Consider the following 20,961-nt stretch of genomic DNA (forward strand, 5'->3'; position numbering starts at 1 on the left):
AGAAATCCGACAGGGTATAGAGAAGACACGGGATGGAGGAAACAGGTCGATCTATAACGACAACATCCGATGTTGATTATCCGCGGGCGGCTCTCATGTGATCCGACGTCATCGGTTATCTTCGGCTGTTCGGAACAACTAAATAGCCGATCTCCGCGAGACACGGCGACGCGTGAACGACGCGTTCTCATTGGCTGCAGGCGCGCATCTCATCAAAGTGACCGTTGATGATTGCCCGGCGACGATGTCCCGACTGAACCTGTAGGAGAGCGGCGAGGACACCACAATCAGAGTCCAGTATGGACGAGGAATTAGCCTTCGGCCAGTCGGTCGAAGTCGTGGACCCTGACGTCCGCGCGCATGTCTACAGTCTTGTGACTGCGGTGAGTACGAATTGCTTCATTGGTGTGCTCAGCTCTGACGGTGTTGTAGCTGGGAGGTTTCAATGGCGAAGACGCGGACAAATACATGCTTGGAGATGATGCGCTGGCCTGTCTGCGCGATATCAGACGTTGGTTGAAATTGTTCGACGAGAAATACAATCGCATGGATGTTGCGCGATGCTTGGGAGAGGCGAACCTGGTCAATGGTGACCTCCTGCCGATTCTATCGGTATGGTGGAACGGGAATCAACAGAGCCGATACATGTCCCGGATTGCATTGGCATGCAGTAAGTGAAATAATCTCGCAGCGTGACTGCAGTTAGCAATACTGACCCAAACAGTGGAATTGCTAGTGCCGTTGACCTGGCCGTTGGAGGTCCATGCCGAAATGCCAGCCAACCATCTGCGTCATATCCCATATCTTCAACACGTGCAGGTTCTGTATAAACGAGGACTTCTCAGTCGCGGTAGCACGACCCTTCTTCGAGCCGTCATTCGCATCGCCCTCCCCAGCATGGCCGTCTCCCGGTCCGAACGGACGACCCGCGACGAAGGTATCCTTAAGCTTATGCTCTATCTCCTTCGGAATATTGCTGTTATATCCACCAATTCCCGGCTCGCTGCGGAGGGCGACGAAGAAGAAACATCGAGATCGGCCACGATCAACGCCTTCCAGGAGCAAGATGCCTTTGCTCTTCTCCTTACTATGTGTTCAAACGTCGGTGATGATTTCACCATGCAGGATGTGGTACTCCTTGAAATTATATTCCACCTTATCAAAGGTGTAGACGTGGAGAAACTTTTCATGAGCGACGCCCAGCGAAGTGTCAAGCGCACGGATGAGCTAGGTGACCTGCTCAAGAGAGAGACATCCTTGCGGAGGGAGTATGCCAAAAATGCGCCAACGCGGCATGGCCGATTCGGCACAATGATCTGGGTCAAGCGTGATGATGCCAAAATGTCCACGGTGTCTGGCCAAGATGTGCTCAAAGATAGCCAGGCCACCTTGTACAAGATGGACCAAACGAAGAAATGGAACAAGCCCAAGCAACGCCAGAAGCAAGAACTCTCCGTCGTGAACAACGACTTCGACACCCCCGTGCATCTCAACCCAACCGCCACCAAAAACCTCCGGACGTTCGTGGAGGAATTCTTGGATTCCGGATTCAACCCTCTTTTCACCCATGTTCGGAAAGCCATCGAACGTGAAGCGGACCGAGTCATGGACATAAACTCGCGGCAATATTTCTATGCAGTTGCTTGGTTCCTAGATGCAGAACGTACGCGGCGGATGCGTCAACGCGAGAAGCATTCCCAGGATGAAAACCGCACTAAGGAGTTCGAGCCCGACAGCTTTGCCCTCATTGCGAGTGTCCTGAACCAGGAAACATTTGTTTTCCTGAACCGGTCTATGCAGTATAGCTTTGACCAAAAGGACTGGGCCGATCTCAATGCTGAAATGCGCTGCTTCACTCAGATATTGCTGACTGTCCAGGAAATGGCGACATCTCCACTAGAAGAGGACCAAGAGATTGCGGAGAATATACAAAACCGCATCTTCTACGAGGAGACAACACATGACCGCATCCTTGCAATCGTCCGCGGATACAAGGATCAGGGATATGGTTACCTGGACGCTTGCACAGAGCTTTCACATGTATTCTTAAGAATGTTGGAGCGCTACTCGAAGGAAAATGCCGACATGCAAATCCGATCACGAAGACGGGCTAAGCGAAAGAAGCAGGTTGAACAAAACGCCGATGAGAACAAGGAAGAAGGGGATGACTCCGAAGAGGAGGAATTGATGGAAGCTGAAAGGGTCTCCAAGGAGCGCAAGTTCGACTTCAAGCGCTTTTCGGCCAAATTCTGCAACCAAAAATGTGTCGACACCTTCGTTTCTTTCGCCAGATTCTATCGGGAATTGAATCCCGAGCAATTAAAACGGCTCCATCGGTATTTCTACAGAATTGCATTTAAAGAAGAAATGAGTGTCTTGCTGTTCCGTGTCGACATCCTCCAGCTGTTCTACCGGATGATTAAGGGCCCGGGAGCCATGGATTCGAGCAAGCCGATCTTTAAGGAATGGGAAGAACTTGTCCGACAGATTGTACGGCGCATGGTTAAGAAGATCGAACAGCGTCCGGTCCTAATCACGGAAATGCTTTTCAGCAAAATCAACGCTACAATGTTCTACCTCGAGTATGGACATGAGAAGCAAACAATCTCCGTCACCAAGAGGCCCCCCGCCGAGCTGGAAGTCATCCCCAGCGACGCGGAGACAACAGAGGACAAGATCAATATTGTCATCGGAGCTTTGGTCAAGGACCGGAAATCCCATCTAGTCTCATGGTTAAGTGACGTGCTAGGGTCGGCGGCAGACGAGCGAGAAGCTTTTGAAATCCAAGAAGCGGGCCAGATTGAAGAAGGCACGAGGGCCTCAAGGGCTCCTAACCCCATGATTCGTATGTACCCTTGACCAAGCCCAAGATAGATGCAAGCTAACATTACTCTAGCTGTCAAACCTCCAAATGACGACTGCAAGAATGAGATGTTCTACAATGCCAAGCTCCGTCTTCTCATGACCTTGGTCCAGCTTGAACGACTCGGAGTCGAAGATATTCTCGGAGCATCCTGGGTTGTTCCGGCGCACCTGACATCGAAAGACGTTAGAGAGATAAAATCAACGGTCGATAGGTGCTTAGAGACCCCGTTTCCGGGAGTCTTCGACCGCGAACCACATCAGATGCTTCAACGAAGATACAAGAGAGAAGACAGAGGAAACTGGCAGCCGACCCAAACAGTCGACTTCGGAAACGACTCGGAGGGTGAAGATACTCCCGAGTTCCTATTCCCACCCAACCCTCGGTCAAAGAGCAACGCTTTGGAGGAACTCAAGCAGAAGCGCAAGAAACGTAAAAGCAACGAAGAAAAGGAGCCACTTGACGAGCAGACAATCGAAGAACGTCGGCGTGCACGGTTGGAGAACGCACGCTATCGAATGGCCAAGATCAAGAGCGACCTGTACGTCCACGAGAGTGACGAGGAGAGTAACGACGAGGCCGACGAAGAATTTTTCCGGCTGGAAGAAACCCGGAGAAAAGAACAATCGGAAAGAATCAAAGAAGCTTTACTCCTTGGACGAGTGGAAGAGCTTGCAAACAAGGCAGGTAAAAAGACCCAGCGCAAGCGGCGTAGTGATCTGCTTATTGCTGGAGACTCGGAAGGCCAGAATAAGCGGCAGCGACAGGATGGTAATATTGAAGACGACGATGATCTCGTTATGGGCGGCTCAGAGCCCGGCTCACCAGCCTTGCAGAATGATGGCCATGACTCGGACGATGATTTGAACTTTGAGGACGATCTGGCCTTCCGCCGGAACAGAGAGAGTTCTTCTGCTTCTGACAAAGGCGAGCCCTCCGAGGCTAGAGAGGATGAGGACGACACCCCTGTTGCTGCGTCGAGCCGTCGAAGAATGCGTGCTGGGTTTGTGATTGACAGTGATTCTGAGTAAGACAGATATGTTTTACATTAATGTACAGTGATGACTGGGTATGGTGTTGGGCGTTGGAAATAAAGGATGGTAGGCTCTCAGTGGGCTCTATCAAGAAATTAAAGAGATTCTTCATAAGAAAAGAGACGGGTATCGTGTAAATATACATCCATCTTAAGTAGTTCATCGCAATTCAGTAACAATGCAACCACTACGACGATGATTTATCTATAGTTTGAAATCACATTGCATTATGCAAAGTTTACAGAAAAAAAAAAAAACGAGTGATTTGAACTGGGCTTAATAAGGCGTACATCCCGTCAATGTCACTCAGACCCTGCATAGATGCACTTTGCCCGAATTGTTGGGATTCGACTTGGTTCCAATCCCGCAGAACTTCAAATCCTTGGTATAGTAGACACGCATAGAGCCAGGAGGAGCGTCCTTCTTCGGCTTGTCATAGGGGTATCTCTTCCCACCATCCAAGACAGGGAGCTCCCACAACTCGACCTTCTTGTCTCTGCAGCCCTTCTGGAACTTTAACTTCTCATTATTGTAGAAACGTTTGGGATATCCGCTTTTGCCCGATTTGGTTTTGGCTTCACGGAAATATCCTATTGCTCTGTCTTGGGGAAATTTTCCCGATCAGGGCGCCATCATTGTTGTCCCCTTTCTTACAGGTATATGTCTGTATGCGTTAGTCCTGATAGATAGGTATGAATGGATGAGGTTACCTGGCCTGCAGTAATAGCTGAATCGGTAGGCGTTGGGGATGCCAGTGCAGAAGATATGGCAAGCGAAACGGCGAGGATGAACTTGAGTGACACCATATTTCGGCGTATTGAGCTGGGCGAATCGGCTGTCTGGAAGACTGTTTCCACTTACAATGCTAAATGGCCTATTCTTATACTATGCGAAAGGTATAATAGATTATTTAACTAAAGATCTTTGTGGTTACACTGTTTGAATATTGTAGAAAAAGACTGAGCTGACATGCATTGAACGATCACTGGGCCCTGACTATATGATATACAGTGGAGTGGATATTCGTGCTCAGTATACCTTGGAAAATTATTCATAAGATACTCAAGTAGACTGTGCATCAACCTCAGATTCGAGCCGTGGATAATGCAGGTATTGACCCCAACGGCCAAGTTATATCCGGAATCTACACCAAACCGACCTGCTCTGTATACATCTCATTAATGTCTTACTGACTGATGGATTGAAACTTGCTGACTTTTTTCATTTGTCTCCTCACCAAAGCCAAACCCTTACCAGTAACTATATCTGTATGACAACCGGTGTATTATGACATACTTCACTGACAAAGAATTCCACCACCTGATCCATAATTTCTTATTCCTGGATCCCACACGAGCCTTGCCATACACTGGATTGGAGATATAGCAGAAATTCTCTCTGCCTCAGCATTTGATGTTTGCTGTATGGGTTGTACAATGTTTCCTTATCATGGCTACAGTGGGAGTGCTCTCTGGGGTAACCTAAACATTCTGCAACATACTGTCAGCTGAGAACACATGTAACATATGGCACAGGCCACTTGTATATACAAAAAAGGTGGATGTGCCTAAAAAGCTCCATAAGGGCAGGGGCGTGCCAATGACATAAGCATGAGGTAGCATGGTAGCAGCATCCAGCCGGCCGCATGGCCCAAAATCGGAAAGCAAAAGCGATAACAACATCTCATCTCTCAGGCTTTATTCTTGAACTGAGATAAATACTGCAAGTTATTGAGATGGCTGCCTGAGGACGGTCTTACCTAATCCAGGGTCGACTTTCTTTGAGCTTCAGCTGTGATATTTGACTTCCTACCAGCTTCTTCCATCCCCCAAACGTCTCCATCACACATAATGGATTCCATTCACCTTCATCTAGAAGACCCTAACCCCGATTCTTTCGACGGCAACATCTTGAGGATCGTCGAGGATGGCATTCAGCAATCCCCCGCCACTTCCGCAAAGGACGCAGCCCATGCGTTAGATGCAGTATACACACAGTACATGACACAAAATCCTGACCAGGACCCAGAAGGATTTCTCCTGTGCTTCTGGGAGCTCTTGTGCAGCTTCGCTAGCCAGGTTTCTCACGATGATCCTGCCCAGGATAAGCTAGTCGCGATTATTAAAGAGCTGACAGCCCTTCCATCACGAACCATCATCATCTGGCAAGATGAATGCAAACTATGGAGTGATATGCCGCTTTTTGATGCTGAATTTCCACCTAGATGGAAAGGTAAATCTTTATACGCAGGTGTGAAATGGTTGACGAGGAGTTAACGGCACTATTAGCTTTACCTACTGATTTGAGCGACGAAGCGAAGAAACAAAAGTTCCTGAACATACAGGCGTATGCCGCTCGAATCCTCGGTCAAAGGCTTACTTCACTGGAAAGGCATGCCATCTGGGCCCTGAGCGAGGCTGTTGAGGGCGCCATCATTCCCGTCCGCGGTACCCCAGATATCGCATCGGCAGACCCTACCGCTGTGGAGGATCACTCGTGCAAAGTAGCTGTCGCCGCGGTGTGGGTCATCCATGCTGGACGGGCCTTGTTTGGACGGGACGAAGATATCCCAGGAACGCATGGGGGCCCTTTGTGGGCGCTTCCGAAGAAGGAGGCTGCTAAACTGAGTGTCAACTACAGAGGCACACAGGGGCTTTGTGATAACAGGTGGAAGCTGTGGAAAGATCAGTTTTGCGCCATCAGAGATTGCGAGTTGGTTGATGTAGATACAAGGGAGATTGCTGGACGTGCTGTTCTGGCTATGGAGGGGGCTGAACAGGGTTAAATATTGGACTACGCTTTGATACTGAGACTGGAAAATCTATTCTCTAATTGATGTTAGATGGAGTAGTTTAGTTCATTATGGGTGAGATCGTCGGGGTTGTCCCGGACTGCGCTTGGTGGCCGCTGCGGTCACCGGACTCAATCTTATCCTCATCGTCCCGACTTCCTCTCCCTGACTTCATTCATTATTCATTTACTCTCCCCCGCCCCCGTTAATCATGCTTCAGACGTGATAGTCTCCCTTCGCCGGCAAAATGGCTGCTGCTCCTTCCCGTCCCTTTGATTACCTGGAGGGCTTACCTGGGACCGTCTTCCAGAAGCTCTACCAGCAACCATCCACCGCCCTCGCCATCTTCCGGCGCATGTTGCCAGATCTGGGTATGTAGTCGCGTTAGCCTTGGGGATCTGTCTCTCATCGGATGTCTAGCAAAATGTTTCGTGATGGCGCTTCTCTATCTTAAGGACCCGCTTCCAGCTAAGGATCTGGAGCTTTGGGTCAAACCGGAGAGCTTGAAGTGAGTGGTTATTTCCAGTCCGAGGGAGACACTGTTGACACGGAACTTGCTTCAGAGAACGCGACAACGCCTTGTCCTTACTCGGACGACTGCACATCCTGTCGAATAAGGTCCTGGCAGAAAACGTCCGCGCCTATGTCGTCACCAACCCGTTCGCGACCTCTTTGCGACAAGCTCTCACCGGGACGGAGGAAACACAATCTTTCGGCGTGTTATCGCAATTATCCGACCATCCAACCGTGTCCATCGCAGACCTAGATGAGTATGCACGACGACAATGGGAAGGAGTTCTGGGATACATGGTGGGAACCAGTGGACTCGGCATCCAACGGGACGTCACGCTGAGCAAAGGAGTGAAGCAGCTCCTCCAAGCGGGCCATCTCGTCGAGATCCGTGACCGTCGCGTAGAAATTACTCAGGATGGCTTTGCCTTTGTTCTCCAGGACGTCAGCACGCAGGTTTGGCACATCCTGATCCTCTACGTGGAAAGCGCCGAAGCCATCGGCATGGCCAGTGTCGAGGTGCTTTCCTTTGTCTTCCTTCTCAGCAGCCTGGAGCTCGGGAAATCCTACGAGAAACAACACCTCACGTCGAATCAACTCCGCACCTTGACCGACCTGGCCGACTTTGGAATAGTTTATCAAGAATCTCCAGACGCCAACCATTTCTACCCCACTCGTCTCGCAACAACCCTCACATCTGACTCCAGCTCTCTGAGCAACCCGATATCCGGATCGCTTTCCGGCCCCACGGGCACATCCTCCGGCAAGGCCGGCTCGGGCTTTATTATCGTCGAAACAAACTACCGACTGTACGCCTACACGTCGTCGCCGCTGCAGATCTCCCTCATCGCCCTCTTTACCACCCTCAAATACCGCTTCCCCAACCTGATCACCGGAAAGATCACTCGCCAGTCGGTCCGCCGAGCCATTGAGATGGGCATCACTGCCGACCAGATCATTTCATACCTCGCCACGCACGCGCATCCGCAGATGCGAAAACACAACGCATCTCGGTCAACGTCCAACCAAGCCGGTATCCCTCCATCCGTTCTGCCACCCACGGTCGTCGATCAGATCCGCCTGTGGCAACTGGAGCGGGATCGTGTCAAGGCAACTGGGGGCTTCTTGTTCAAGGATTTTGCCACTTCCGCCGAATACGAGGCACCCTGTCGGTATGCGGAGGAGATTGGCGTTCTCGTTTGGAAGTCAAACCGGAAGCGCATGTTCTTCGTCACCAGACATGAGCAGGTTGCGGCTTTCTTGCGGAGTAAAAAATGAGACTGGGTTTGTTATGAGGCTGACACGGCGTATTGATGATATAGGATGGCGTTTCTGGTTCTGAACATATTATAGGCTGCATGTCGCCAGCAAAAGCAGAAATATAATACAAAGTTGCAAATAGTACGACCCATGGATTCTGCACAGACCGCTGTGGAGTAAGAATACCTTGTCGGACATGATATCGAAATCAGCAATACTCAACAAATACTACAACCAAGCAGCAGACTGCAGGTCCATGTCCAACAGCAGACCAGAAACAAGTAACTTGCATCACATCAACCAACGACAACACCAGAAACAGCACATGTGATCCCATTTGCATATGAAGCTACTCCAGCCACCGAGAGCCATACTGGCTAGTATACTCGCTCCTGAAGACCCGAAGGCTCGCGGCAGCTTCCTCAGTCACACACACATTCTCAAGGACCATAAAAGCGCGTCTAGTGCGGTACAGCGAAGGTGGAACGGATGCGCCTCCCAAAGGGCGGGAATAGCTCGAATGCATGCTAAACCCAGTAGCAATGTCAGGCTCATTAAAGGAATCCTCGTGGTGAAAGGCATTCCGAAGGGTGACCAGTCTTCCAAGCCAGTATTCGCGAGGCTGGGCTTCCGTAACTTTAGAGCCTCCGAAGAATTGGGTGTCCGCCGCGGGTGTTTTCGTCGCAGATGGGAAGAGTTCTGCGGTATCTGCCTGTCTATAACCCGATGATGCTTCGCGTTGGGATCTATCGCAGAACCTGGATTGTGCGGGCTTCTCTCTTGCGGTGTGTGATGCCTGGGACACTGGGTCTAGGGATGTAAATTCGCTATGCTTCTCGCGAGCGGCGTTGGCCTCAGCTATCAGAGCTGCACCTGGACCGGTGTATGTCCTTCCGGTTTGCTCTTCAAACTCGCAGGCGAGATCGAGCACCCTTCTTTTCGAAAGTCAGAAGAAGCTGTGGAGTATCTAGAGCCATGGAGTTTTATACCGTTCTCCCGATAGAAGTTGTCGATTCCGGTTCTTAGTGTTCATGACTGAGCAATATAGATAGAGAGCCTCGCGGAGCTTCTATCGGTACGAGATGGTCGTTGATGGCCAGCCGTTGGCTTAGTGACTCTGGCGGGAAGATACGGTGGGGATAGGGCAGCATTGGTTATATCCCCTGGGCGACAGCAGAGGACGTTTGATTGAGGCCAAATGTATAACAGGTCCCAGAAGGTGTAGATAGCACTTGGCACTTTCCTTCAAAGGCGTTCATTCCTTGGGACACACTGGTTGGCATGTGTCGAATCGTATCTAGCAAGCAGAAGGAACTCTCCTCGTTTATATATACCTGAGAGCACATGAATTACTTCCTATATCAACCAAAACACCGCATGGAAACTACATAAACAGCATCTCGGAATCATCTATGCCCCTTCATATACATGTTCATGCAGGGGATCTTCGTCCTGTTCCTCGCCAGCACCCAGCATGACTTCATCCTCGTCAATCAGTTCATTATCGCCATCCGGCATGGCCTCTTCGACGACAACATCCTGCTCGCCCATAGCCTTGAGCTTGGCTTGAGTCATCTCAAACACGTACTGACCAAGGTGTTCCAGGCCTTCCATCGGCGTGCCTTGGACCTCGGCATCCACGGACCGCGTAGTCGGGAACATCTCGCCCGGAGCGAGCATGAGTTTATCGGGGCGCTGGAACAGCAGGTCAAATGCCGGCTTGAGCTCGTAGCATGACTCGAACACTTCGCGACGACCGAGAATATAGAGGCCGAGACGAGCCCGCGAAAGAGCAACGGTCAGACGGCGGACATCGCGCAAGTAGCCGACTGTCCGGGTTCTGGTGAGCGAGAGAATGACGTCTGAAACGGTCAGTTAGGACATGATCAGGAGGGAATGAGGAAGGAAAAGCACGTACAGTCGTTCTGCTCGCCTTGGTATTTGTCGACCGTCGTGACGATCTTGGGCATGCCGAAAAGCGAGTTCTTAGCGCAGCGGTGGTTTAAGACATCCTTGATTAGGGCTGTTTGGCCGGCATAGGTGGCCAAGATAGTGATCTTCGATGCTGGGTAGCCGAGAAGACGCATGTACTGGTAGATAGCAACAGCGTATTCCGCCTCCCCCAGGTTTTGGATGAAGTGAGGGGTGGGCTCTCGTTCTCCAGTACCTTGGTAGTCGGGCACATTGATAAACTGGTAGTCGAACTGGAATCCGGCATTCGCTTGTTTGAACTCTTCCGCTGTCTCAACAACCGGCAGATCACCAAGTTGCTTGTACCGCCACCGGAAGAGTTCCGCAATGCTGTGTCTGGAACGGCCTTGTTGGTCAAGCGTGATTACTGGCACGCCCAGTCTCACTAAACGTAGGAACAAACTCTGCTCGAAGTGCGCATATTGCCGGAAAGCAAGGTTCTGAATGATTGGTGAGTTTTGGAGATGGTCACCGCAAAGAACAACGCGTTTCAAGGGAAGCTCGCCGTTCTTCATGCCCTGGAGCGCAGAAGGGATGAAGCTCTCGATCTCGGTGACCTGCGCGGCTTCTTCCATGACGACGTTGTCGTAGTGAAAACCCAGATCGGCGATCTCCTGGCGACGCATGGCCGCATGGGTGGACGTCATTGCTATGATTCTGGCTTCCTTCACAAGCAGATAATTCGCTTTGTCCTTCGGTTGTCGTAGGATTTCGAATGGCCGAATGTCTTCCAATTCAGAGAAGATCTTGGCAATGTGTCGCTGGCACCCCTCTGCTGTATCGACCACGGACTCTTTCGTCGCGGAAGGGTCAAACACAGGCTGGGGAGCGTTGGAGAAATAGGTGTGGAAGGGGAAAGATGCAACTATGCTTTCGGGGGTACTGTTTTCAGCACGGGCTTCGTCCCAGAACTTCGCCCACGCGGGTTGGACATAAACAGTATTGAAGTATCCAGCAGTCTCACAGGAGTTGCCGTGAGCACCCTCAGCCCCGATCGATGCGGCGAGCCGGGTGACTTCCGAAAGGAAGAAACTGCGGTTCTCGAGGAACGACTCAACCCGGCCATACTTGCTATAGCTAGACTCCGTATCCAGCTCCTCTTCACCGTGACCAAGGCGCAGGAGATGACGTTCGTCGATGTCTAAGGCGACAATCTTCTGGAACAGTTGGTTCAAAGCCTGATTGCTGTGAGCAACAAGGAGGGTGCGCTCGTTCGGGAAATCATGGTAGATATTATTGATGATCTGGGTGACAACGTCCGTCTTTCCGGTTCCCGGTGGCCCGACAATGACGGTAAGACCAGGTTGTGTTCCAGAAGCGATGGCCTCCACTTGAGCTGGAGTAAAGGGAACGCTGTTGAGCTTAGGGGCATCGATAGGATACGGACCAGGGTTGGGGGGCTTGTATGTCGAGACACGGAGGGATCTAGGCCCTGATTCCTCCTTCTCTACCTGGTCTCTTCGGCGCTTTTTCGACTGAGTGGGTTGCGGCCTAGGGGCTTCTTCGACATATTCGAGTACATAAGGGGGCCCGAAGCTCGATGTCTCCTCTCCGGAAGGCTCAATAGTCATCCCGGGGAAGCTCTCAACTAGATGCTGCCAGTTCAAGAAGGTATCCCGGAAATCAACCGACTTTAGGCGGTTCGGGAGCTGCGTGTAGCGAGCACCAGCGGGGTCTCCGTATCCCAAGAAGATGTCTTGAATCCATGATGGGAGGGCGATATCCGAGACAATGAGCTTTTGCATGGTCTCAAGGATAGATTTGAAGTTGTTCTCTCTTCCCTTTCTTCTGGCAATGACGTTGATAAAGGGGTAGATGTCCGGCTTCCCCATTGCAGTACGGTCTTTGTCTGCCTTGAAAGCAGCCGCATCCAGGTTAACCAGAAGTCGACGAACGCGGGGCCTTGACCGATGTCCGTTAGCTTGACCCGGGACAGGCTCCCGGAGTGGACGGCCATTCTCATCAAGAATCTGTACGATTTCTGCGGTCCTGAGATGTGTGAGACTAGGGGCTTCGCTGATTTCTCGCTGCCCAAATTTGTTCGCGTTGCCGGACTGCACGGCGAGGAGGAACACCGCGTCATCCGGACGAAGCGACTCCCATTCCATGCGGATATGATCGGCCAGCCGGCCGACTTCAATCGCGATCTCAGCTCTCACAAAGGCTGGGTTAGCGGAGCCAACCTTTGGAGGCGCAACTTCGACGATGGCGGGTTTCGAGATGGGGATTGCCATGCGCGAGAACCCGTCGAAGGTCAAACTCTTGCCGTCTCTGCTAGCTCGCGGTTGCATGCGCTTGATGATCGATTCCATGTCTTTGCGAATCTGGAAGAAAGCTTCCGAGCGGTACAAAAGGAATGACCGCCAAAGGAAATCACCAAGGCTGAGATACTGGAGGTTCAATTTTGGGATCGCAAGCGGGCGGGATCCGTCGTATGTTTCGTTTCGGAGCAAGGATGAATCATAGAGGCTCTCTTCTGTCGGAACAATACTAATTTGGGAGACAGCTTCCTGGAAAGGGACCTTCTTCTCATAGAAGGACAGGAGGATCTCCAAGAATAGATGCCGGCTGGGAGTAACCTGCGATTGTTTCGGATAGGACGTACGGAATCCGAGATGGGTACACAAGCTTTCAAGTTCTTTTTCCTCCAGGGAAGACAACTGCCCCTCCAACTCTGAGCGTTGCTCAATGGAACCGTAGTTTGACAGAGCAAGGATCATCAGCTTGTCCTTGAAATGTTTCATTGCGGTCCGTTGGAAACGCGCTAGATCCTGACAGTGCGCTTCGTAGATAGCTTGAGGCGACAAAGCCTCTCCCGAATAGTCATCGATCGCAAAATTGGCAAAGTGCTTTAGAAGAGTGTAGAAGTCCCGGAAAAGCGCATTCTCAGCGGTCCGATAGAGCTGGGACAAACGGATGACGGAGAGGAGGTTCAAATCCTTGAAGAGTGTGTTGACATAGCGCCTCGTGGGGAGCTGGCTCAATAAATCCACCAAGAACTCGGAGAAACGCTCGCAGTACCGGAGGTTTTCTGTCTGGTCGGTCTCGGGGACGTTCAATCTCCGCAGGAAGTCGAGAAGCATCGTGTACAGCCATGATCGCTCGAACCGCATCTTAGCCTTGGAAGCATCGTCGCCAGCCTCGTATCGCTTCGATGCAGCCCTCCATGCTTTTTTCAAGTTAGATCCTTTCGCCAAGACCCGTTCTCTTGCCTCGTCGCTCGAAAGGTTGTGCCAAATCGAGATGGAAACCAGCGGGGCGCATTCTTTTCTGATCAGGACATTCTCGAGCGACTGAAATGCGCTAATTATAAACGAAACTATCGACAGACGCGACGACGTTGCAAGCGATTGGTCAATGCTCATGGACAGGATTCGATGGAAGAGGTTGGAGAAGTCGTCCGGTCGGTCGCAGAAAATGTCTAGAATTGTTAGGTACGCCTCTAGGTAAGTGGGAAGAGAGACTCACCCCATATCGGCAGATGTTCACGCTGCTTGACGCTCACGATGAGAGCGATCATCAACACATGGTAATTGGAGGCATCTTCGGTATAGGTCGGCCAAAGGAACCTGGTTTTTCAAGTCAGCCCAGTCGCACGAAACAGAACCCATCGGACAATTGCGCGCACTTTTCGAGGATATTCAGATTTTCCAGAGTCAGGAGTGAGCGGAAGCTGAAGTTTTCAGCCTCCAGCGCGTCCCAGAGATCTTTCTTAATGACATCCTGCTTGACTTTTCGGACTTTGGTCGTCTTCAGCCAGTGGGTTTTCGCCAGCTGCACCCAAGCGCTGTCTTCGCAAAAGTCCTCCACCGTGGGCCGTGAGTCCAGGCCGTGCGCCATTGCCTGACGAGATTGCAGCCCCATTCCTTGACGTTGGGAGGGATGTCAAAAGAAACGCCGAGCGCGGAGCGGATATCTGCGCGAGTGGCCGGAAGCTTCTGGCGCGCGGCTAACGAGGGAGCTCTCGGCGGCTAAGGCCCGCAGAGCCGCCGCGCTACACCCCGTGATTGACGCCCTTTGTTGTCAAACGGCCACCTCAACACCTCCTTTCCGTCTGCAATTCTCCCTGTTCTTCTCGTTCATCGGCAGTCAACATGGCAGACGTCGATGTTGAGTCCATCCGCACTTACAGGCGGCTGATCGACGGTCTGTTGGCGCGCGCTGAGCAAGCCAAACCGGACAAGCAGATCGAACCCCCGTTGACTGAATCGCACCTTGGTGAGACGATATGGGTTCTCGAAGGGGAAGATGCGCAGGTGGTAGGGAGATTCGGCCAGCAAACTCAGTTTGCGGCAGTTGAGATCGCCTTCAGAGAGAAGTTTTACAGTCTCCTGGTATGGCACTTTGCGCGGTACGGATGGAGAGTCTTCAGAAGCTGATTGTCGTTTTCCCCAGGCTAGTACCTCCATCGACGAGCCCGGATTTATTCAAATTTGGAATCTGCTCGATATTATTTCAATCTTCTCCGATAATGGTCAGTCCAACCTAGCAATGACCCGCAGACCACGGCCTGACATCCTACAGAACAATGCGAACCGGGGTTGATATTCTGGTTGATCGAGGAGCTACTGGACAGCCAGACAATTGATGGCTGTCGCAAGGTCTTTGACTATTTGGAGTCTCGACGAGAACGCAACACCAAAGTAAGGTCTACCTTCGTCTCGGGCATATTCCCTGCTAACGCGACCAAAGAAACACTTCAAACAGAAGAACCTAATTATTCTTCGTTCGTGCAATGAGCTGCTTCGGAGACTATCTCGAGCCGAAGATACCGTATTCTGCGGCCGGGTCTTCATCTTCCTTTTCCAGAGCTTCCCCCTGGGCGACAAAAGCGCTGTCAACCTCCGCGGCGAGTACCACACCGAAAATGTCACTACGTTCGACGAGATAACGAACGGGGTTACGAAGGAGAGCAGTGACGCGGATGTGGAAATGGCCGACGAACAAAGCGCACCACCTCCGTCTGAAAGTCAAAAGGATGAAGGCGAAGCCAGGCCGTCCTCTGTTGCCGCGTCCCAAACCCCCGAACCATCTAAGCCGCCGAGAGTCACTATTTCTACGAGCGAAGACCGGGAGGAGAACAAAAAGGTTGACTTGGACACTTTATATCCTATGTTCTGGGGCCTGCAGGCGTACTTCTCAGCGCCGACGAAGGTCTTCGATCCTCAACATTTTGCAACCTTCAAGTTCGGGCTAGAAGCTACCCTCGATGCGTTCCGGAAGGTCAATACCGATCTTGAAAACTCAAGTTCCAATAGAGCGTCGGAAGAGCTGCGGAAGGCCAACAAACGGAAGCGGAACGCAGACGGTCAGGAGATCGGAGGAAGCTTTAACCCTAAATATTTGACAAGCAGAGACCTATTCGACCTGGAAGTGAGTTGCTCTCAGTGCTTTGTTGCCCGCAGATTCTGACAGTATAGGTCAACGATACTGCCTTCCGAAGACATGTTCTAGTCCAAGCCTTGATTTTGCTGGACTTTATGTTATCGCTGACCCCAAAAGCAAAGTCAAAGCTGGCTGATTTGACTAACAAGTCAGTTCTATATGGGTTCGTTTTGAATGACGAAGATGTAAGGCTCCTCGCCCAATCTAGAAACAAAGCTAACAATCTTAGGCCAAGTGGGCTGTCAAAGTCCGGAAAGCCATTGAGGAGTATCTTCAACAAGGCGTCGGCGGGAAATTCTACTACCGGATGGTGGACACGGTTCTTTCTAGGGACAAGAATTGGGTACGCTGGAAAGCCGAGGGATGTCCATTGATCGAACGACCCCCGGTCTCCGTGACTGAATACCTGGGCGCTCGTGATGTTGCAACAAAGGCATATGCTAATAAGCGCCTTCGGGCTTCGCCTATGGGGTCACTTGATCTGAAGTTTCTCTCGGACGGTGAATCACTGTCCGGCCTGGAGAGGCTGAAAGAAGCGGAAAGGTAAGAAATTCAAGGTTATCTGACCCAGGAGCATTAATTGGCTGACAACGCCTAGATTTAACGTTCCGAGCGCGGACTCATTCATGATGGGCATCATGGACGATGAGCTAGACATCGACATGGCGCAGACGGACGAGGATAAGGGAGCGGCGGTCCGTTCGAAAGAGAGTAAGACGTGGCGCATTTTACGACTTTCTGCTAAGAGCAAGCTCGCGGCGTTTGACAAGATTGAAGACGGGAAGAACCTCAAGATCCTGTTTGAGGCGCCTCAGCCGGCGGAGGGTACTCCGCAGCCTCGTGAAGGTACCCCGCAAACCGCAGAGACAACAAAGCCCTCGACTGCCGAAGAATCCGCTGGCCCGGAAGAAAGCAAAGAGAACGATGGTGCTGAGAATGGAGAACTCAAGCAGGACAATGCCGACTCGATTGATGCCGCTGTGACGGACGGCCAAGCAACATGAGCATCCACGCCCTGTACGGAGGGTAGGTGGGCAGACAACCGGCGCTGAGAGACATGAGATCTTCGACGGGACGGGATCATGCTAGATGTGATGTATCGTCCGTGGTCAATCCGGTTGTCTGCATCAGCCACCGTGCTAGCGATAGGCGTCCTGCAGGACAGTGACAAAGTGGAAGAGGCCAATCACGGAAGTCTCTGAGATCTGTGCATCGGTCGCAACCTCCGTTATCACGAGGAAGCTGTGAGATTATGGTGGGGGCTCAAGTAACCTCATTGGTGTTCTCTAGGGCCTGACCGGCACTTGGAGATACCCCCCACCCTGTCGGTCGACCAGATCAGAAGCATGGGCCGGTCTGTGGAGGGAAGCTGCATGCGGCTGGAGTGTGGGAAGGGCTAGAATGCGAGAGACGGGAGACGGACGGCTGTACGGATGCTGGAAACGGGAAGCTGAGCTGGTCCCGCGTTTTGGTCCGTCGAATGCAGAGTCCTGGAGGTGGAGAGGGCTGGCTTCAAGGCAGAATTCGGTCCTTCTCGGTGGGAGGACTCTCGGTCAGAGTCCAACGGCCTCGAGTTGAGTCCAGACAACCGCTTCTGTGACGACGACCTGGGATAAGCTACGGGAGGACGCCCAAAAATCTTCAATGATCAGCAACTTTAATTACCTGGGAGTGTTCCTGCATATAATTGAAGGCTCGGAATTGTTTACAGCAGTGCCCATCGTCATTTTCTAGTGGTAGACAGGACCGTGGGTGAAGAATTGATTGCATTCCCCATTCCTTTAATCTTTGATAACTGTCACGCGAAATTACAGTGCCATGCCTGGGGCCGATGGGAGTCTAGATGATGTGATACGCCATGTTTCAGCGCCCTATGCACGCCGTCACAAATCAGAGGAGGAATTTTTTTTCTCGTCTCGCCAGCGTTCTGGATACATACGCCGTAGGACGGGGCGTCATTTCGATCGCGAGCCGTCTGTCCGATACATCTAGACTTGTTGGGATGGTGAAAATCATGATTCTTGGTTTGGTCATTTGATGGATTTCCATTGTGACCGGGACGATGCAGCCCTAAGGGAGGGCCTGACGACATCTAAGGCATCCTCATACCCCGTACGGAGTAAAATGGCCAGTCTTTGCTGGCTTCATATCACCCATAGCCATCACCAAGTCCAGTCGGTCTTGATCACTCCCTCCCACTCGCGTCTTTTCGCCTTTCCATGCACATCTACTAGGGCTGATGCAGGTCGTATTCGTTCGCATTGCCGCAAAGACCAATAGGAAAACAATGACATCAAAGCATACCTCGGTATCTTGACCGGTATGAATCAAGAGAACGGCAAAGGCGGAATGCGATGTCCACGGATGGCATTCTTAGACGACGTTTCATCGTGGACCATTGCCCCACGCACGGACCAGCCACCATGTCTGGGACGAATTCCGCCGTAATCAAAGGAATCACGGTTCAGGAACGTCCTGGCTACGAAGGAGGCAGGCGAGTCACTGCATGCGGGACCTTTGAAGCGTCAGGTCTGCTGTCTTCCCAGGTCTATTGTCTCCTTGTGTGGAGACCGAGACGAATGCAGGAACCGAAAGAGTCCTACTCGAGTCAGACACCAACTGGGTTCCCTGCCGAAACTCACCCTAGTTACCTAAGGGCCTGGCTTGCTTGCGTAATGGGCATACCCACCGTCGAGTCGACGTCGACCTCTTATCCACCATCAGATCTGATCCATCGTTGTGAGAAATTGGAGGGGGCCGCGATCTGTCTTGGCATCTACGCGAAGCCTCAGGACGGATTAAAGTTGCTCGTCGCCAACCATCATCCTCAGGAGTCCACTTACTGGATCGTCGTCGATTCACCTGGGATCGCCTTCCCCGCACCGTTGCTGGGATGGCAATGGGGACGAGGATAGGCCGGGTTAGACGCCGTCTGTCCCTATGCTGGTGCCCCCTTGTCTCGCGAAACGCCCTCCGATGATGGTCCTTTCAGTGATGATCGTCTGGAGGGATCGATGATCCACTCGATTGATTTCTTCATTTGCTGCTTCCATCGCTGTCCACGACGGTGGCTCCGTCCTGGTTGAGCTGAGCATCATGCCATAGTCTCCATTCCGGAATCCATCTGGGGCCTCCACTTGATCCGATCGGAGCTGACGAAGGGAGGATGAAGAGCCTTCTCGTCCATCTGAGGGTGACGGGTGCCTGGGATTACCCACTTCTGCAAAGGGGGAAGGCATACTGCGTGTAGCGTACGGTGTACTCCGTGCGGCGACAGACGAACAGACCAACCAGGGGTCACACTCGGGATCTGCCGCGAGTCCGTCCTGCCCTTGAATCGCATCCGAATGCAGCGCGAGTAAGATATGTGGTTCTACGTATGGCATTCGGTTGCCACTGGCCCCGTAGTCGTCGTTTTCCGAGATCATGCGGGTGAGTCTCCCTCACCTCCAGCTAAGACGACCAACTAGGCACGATAGGATTGACTCGGTCCCGATAAATCGCTCACGACGAGCCGCTAGTCGAAGTTTGCGATCCGGATTCAGCACTTATCAGTCGGCGTTCTTGCTAACGGAGGAGCCAAGACGGTTGGAAGAGTTCCACGAGATTCTGAACGGGGGCGGCGTCGTCCTGGAGGAAAATCACTGCGACCTGGGAGGACTCGGGAGGTAACTAATTTCCGACGGCTGTCCGCGGTACGACTGGGTTGGACTTTTGTTTCCTTTGATCAGGAACCATCCTGGTGTCTTCTACAGCAAGGTCTGAGATGCATTCCGGAGGTCCTGATTAGATTGATAGGTGTTCTCCCCCTTACATCGAGACCCCGTGGTGGAATGTAACTTTATAGTAAAATCCCGACGGAATCTGCATGACAGGCACCTGCATGGCAAAAAACTGGCATGAAGCAAGGAATTCAAGAAAGAATAATAATTATAACCAGAATAATACTATCGTCTGCTATTCTTTTTTTTTTTTCACCCCACTTGTTTTCCACCGCTCGGAGTTATTTGCTTTTTACTTCTGGTACATCATCCGTTAATCTCTGCTCCTGTAATTCCCCAGAATATCTGAGTTGAATATTACCATAATCCTATCTCCTTTACAGCATACATGATAAAATACATACATTTACTAAATTATTTTTTAAGATAATAATAATTATATATATATATATATATATATATTTTTAAAAAAATAATGAATGATGTTTCATACAAAGCAAGTGGATCGGTCTCATCATCTCCACTCATCCCTCTCCCTAGTGGACTACGCATGAATCCGCCACTTCAAACCGTTGACTGCACGATTTTAGCGCCCTCGCTCGGTTCAATGTCCGTTCAGAATTGCCCGGTGCATGGTCCGCTTTTTGGTCCTGGCCCTTCGGCCGCGAGATACTCGAAGCTCGGAATCTCTCTGTATTTTCTCCGCAAACCCCTGCCTCTGGCTGCCACTAGACTCTTCTGGGTTGGGCGGTTTTAGATGCTACCCCATCGGAGGGGCATTGCCAGATACACTGCCCGTAACGACGTATGTCTGGGTGATGGTGCTTCGCGCTGGACCGACGACCATGGCACAGCCAAATGCCTGACCCTGGTTGGCACCCGATTCGACCAATATCGACCGTGCGATCAGCCCCAGAAAATGAAGGACTGGGCTTTCCACCCATTTTCCGATGCATCGTCATCATTGTTTACATTCCCATCCTCCACCCCGGCGAACATTTCCGCCGTGTCTGGTGGTGCTGGCCGACTTGACGAACTTTCGTACGTTTCCAGGACACGGTGAATGCCTCTTCGCTTGGATTGGCACGGCGGCGGGTAGTCTACGCCATAGTCGTCTAGTGTGATGCCTAGTCTGAAGGACTCTCTCCTCTCTGATCGATGCGGAGTCCGGCCTCCGGCGGACTATGGAGCCAACGCGAGACTAGCGTTGTCGGTACGCCTTCCACATGGTGTAGCAGACATGTGGATGTCGGATGAGAACGAGCTCCAGCCAGGCAGCAAGGGTCTATTTACCCTCCAACCAACGGTTGGCTGGCCCAGCACCGAGCATGCCCTCTGGATGTCAGACTAGAGGAATCCCAGACTCCAGTGACCCGCACGGTGCGATGCGCTGCGATTGACTCAGTCCTAGTCCCATGTCGGAAA

General features: G+C 51.7%; 8 protein-coding genes across 8 annotated transcripts; 5 read left to right on the forward strand and 3 right to left on the reverse strand.

Annotated features, from left to right (window-relative positions):
• Positions 1-246: 246 nt before the first annotated feature.
• On the forward strand, positions 247-4,082 carry tof1 (putative DNA repair protein (Tof1)). Its single transcript, XM_073691420.1, has 4 exons — positions 247-383; positions 433-670; positions 725-2,845; positions 2,897-4,082. The coding sequence occupies exons 1-4, from the start codon at positions 300-302 to the stop codon at positions 3,892-3,894; spliced, it is 3,441 nt and encodes a 1,146-aa protein (XP_073543325.1). The 5' UTR covers positions 247-299; the 3' UTR covers positions 3,895-4,082.
• A 121-nt stretch (positions 4,083-4,203) lies between these two features.
• On the reverse strand, positions 4,204-4,703 carry BDV59DRAFT_196396 (Ribonuclease/ribotoxin; the record flags this gene model as incomplete). The annotated part of the gene is made up of 2 exons (XM_073692709.1): positions 4,204-4,495; positions 4,552-4,703. The coding sequence occupies 2 exons, from the start codon at positions 4,701-4,703 to the stop codon at positions 4,204-4,206; spliced, it is 444 nt and encodes a 147-aa protein (XP_073543326.1).
• Positions 4,704-5,747: 1,044 nt separating this feature from the next.
• BDV59DRAFT_196397 (DUF3632 domain-containing protein) lies at positions 5,748-6,682 on the forward strand (the record flags this gene model as incomplete). Its single annotated transcript, XM_073692710.1, has 2 exons — positions 5,748-6,129; positions 6,186-6,682. The coding sequence occupies 2 exons, from the start codon at positions 5,748-5,750 to the stop codon at positions 6,680-6,682; spliced, it is 879 nt and encodes a 292-aa protein (XP_073543327.1).
• A 191-nt stretch (positions 6,683-6,873) lies between these two features.
• BDV59DRAFT_188468 (TFIIH/NER complex subunit TFB2) lies at positions 6,874-8,595 on the forward strand. Its single transcript, XM_073691421.1, has 3 exons — positions 6,874-7,059; positions 7,109-7,196; positions 7,252-8,595. Exons 1-3 carry the CDS (start codon positions 6,936-6,938, stop codon positions 8,474-8,476), a joined length of 1,437 nt encoding a protein of 478 aa, XP_073543328.1. The 5' UTR covers positions 6,874-6,935; the 3' UTR covers positions 8,477-8,595.
• Positions 8,596-9,118, reverse strand: BDV59DRAFT_188469 (uncharacterized protein). Its single transcript, XM_073691422.1, has one exon. The coding sequence runs from the start codon at positions 8,982-8,984 to the stop codon at positions 8,808-8,810; it is 177 nt and encodes a 58-aa protein (XP_073543329.1). The 5' UTR covers positions 8,985-9,118; the 3' UTR covers positions 8,596-8,807.
• A 689-nt stretch (positions 9,119-9,807) lies between these two features.
• Positions 9,808-14,320, reverse strand: BDV59DRAFT_188471 (RNA helicase aquarius). The gene is made up of 4 exons (XM_073691423.1): positions 14,058-14,320; positions 13,898-13,998; positions 10,377-13,850; positions 9,808-10,320 (listed from the first exon to the last, which is right to left on the reverse strand). Exons 1-4 carry the CDS (start codon positions 14,291-14,293, stop codon positions 9,869-9,871), a joined length of 4,263 nt encoding a protein of 1,420 aa, XP_073543330.1. The 5' UTR covers positions 14,294-14,320; the 3' UTR covers positions 9,808-9,868.
• Positions 14,321-14,463: 143 nt separating this feature from the next.
• On the forward strand, positions 14,464-17,017 carry BDV59DRAFT_138475 (THO complex subunit THO1/HPR1). The gene is made up of 7 exons (XM_073687116.1): positions 14,464-14,763; positions 14,825-14,903; positions 14,954-15,072; positions 15,122-15,802; positions 15,850-15,999; positions 16,044-16,357; positions 16,413-17,017. The coding sequence occupies exons 1-7, from the start codon at positions 14,524-14,526 to the stop codon at positions 16,816-16,818; spliced, it is 1,989 nt and encodes a 662-aa protein (XP_073543331.1). The 5' UTR covers positions 14,464-14,523; the 3' UTR covers positions 16,819-17,017.
• Positions 17,018-18,037: 1,020 nt separating this feature from the next.
• Positions 18,038-18,819, forward strand: BDV59DRAFT_138494 (uncharacterized protein). Its single transcript, XM_073687117.1, has one exon. It carries the CDS (start codon positions 18,169-18,171, stop codon positions 18,727-18,729), a length of 561 nt encoding a protein of 186 aa, XP_073543332.1. The 5' UTR covers positions 18,038-18,168; the 3' UTR covers positions 18,730-18,819.
• Positions 18,820-20,961: the final 2,142 nt, after the last annotated feature.

Source organism: Aspergillus ambiguus (assembly GCF_047715705.1).
Source record: "Aspergillus ambiguus strain CBS 117.58 unplaced genomic scaffold BDV59scaffold_54, whole genome shotgun sequence".
Classification (NCBI taxonomy): Eukaryota; Fungi; Ascomycota; class Eurotiomycetes; order Eurotiales; family Aspergillaceae; genus Aspergillus; species Aspergillus ambiguus.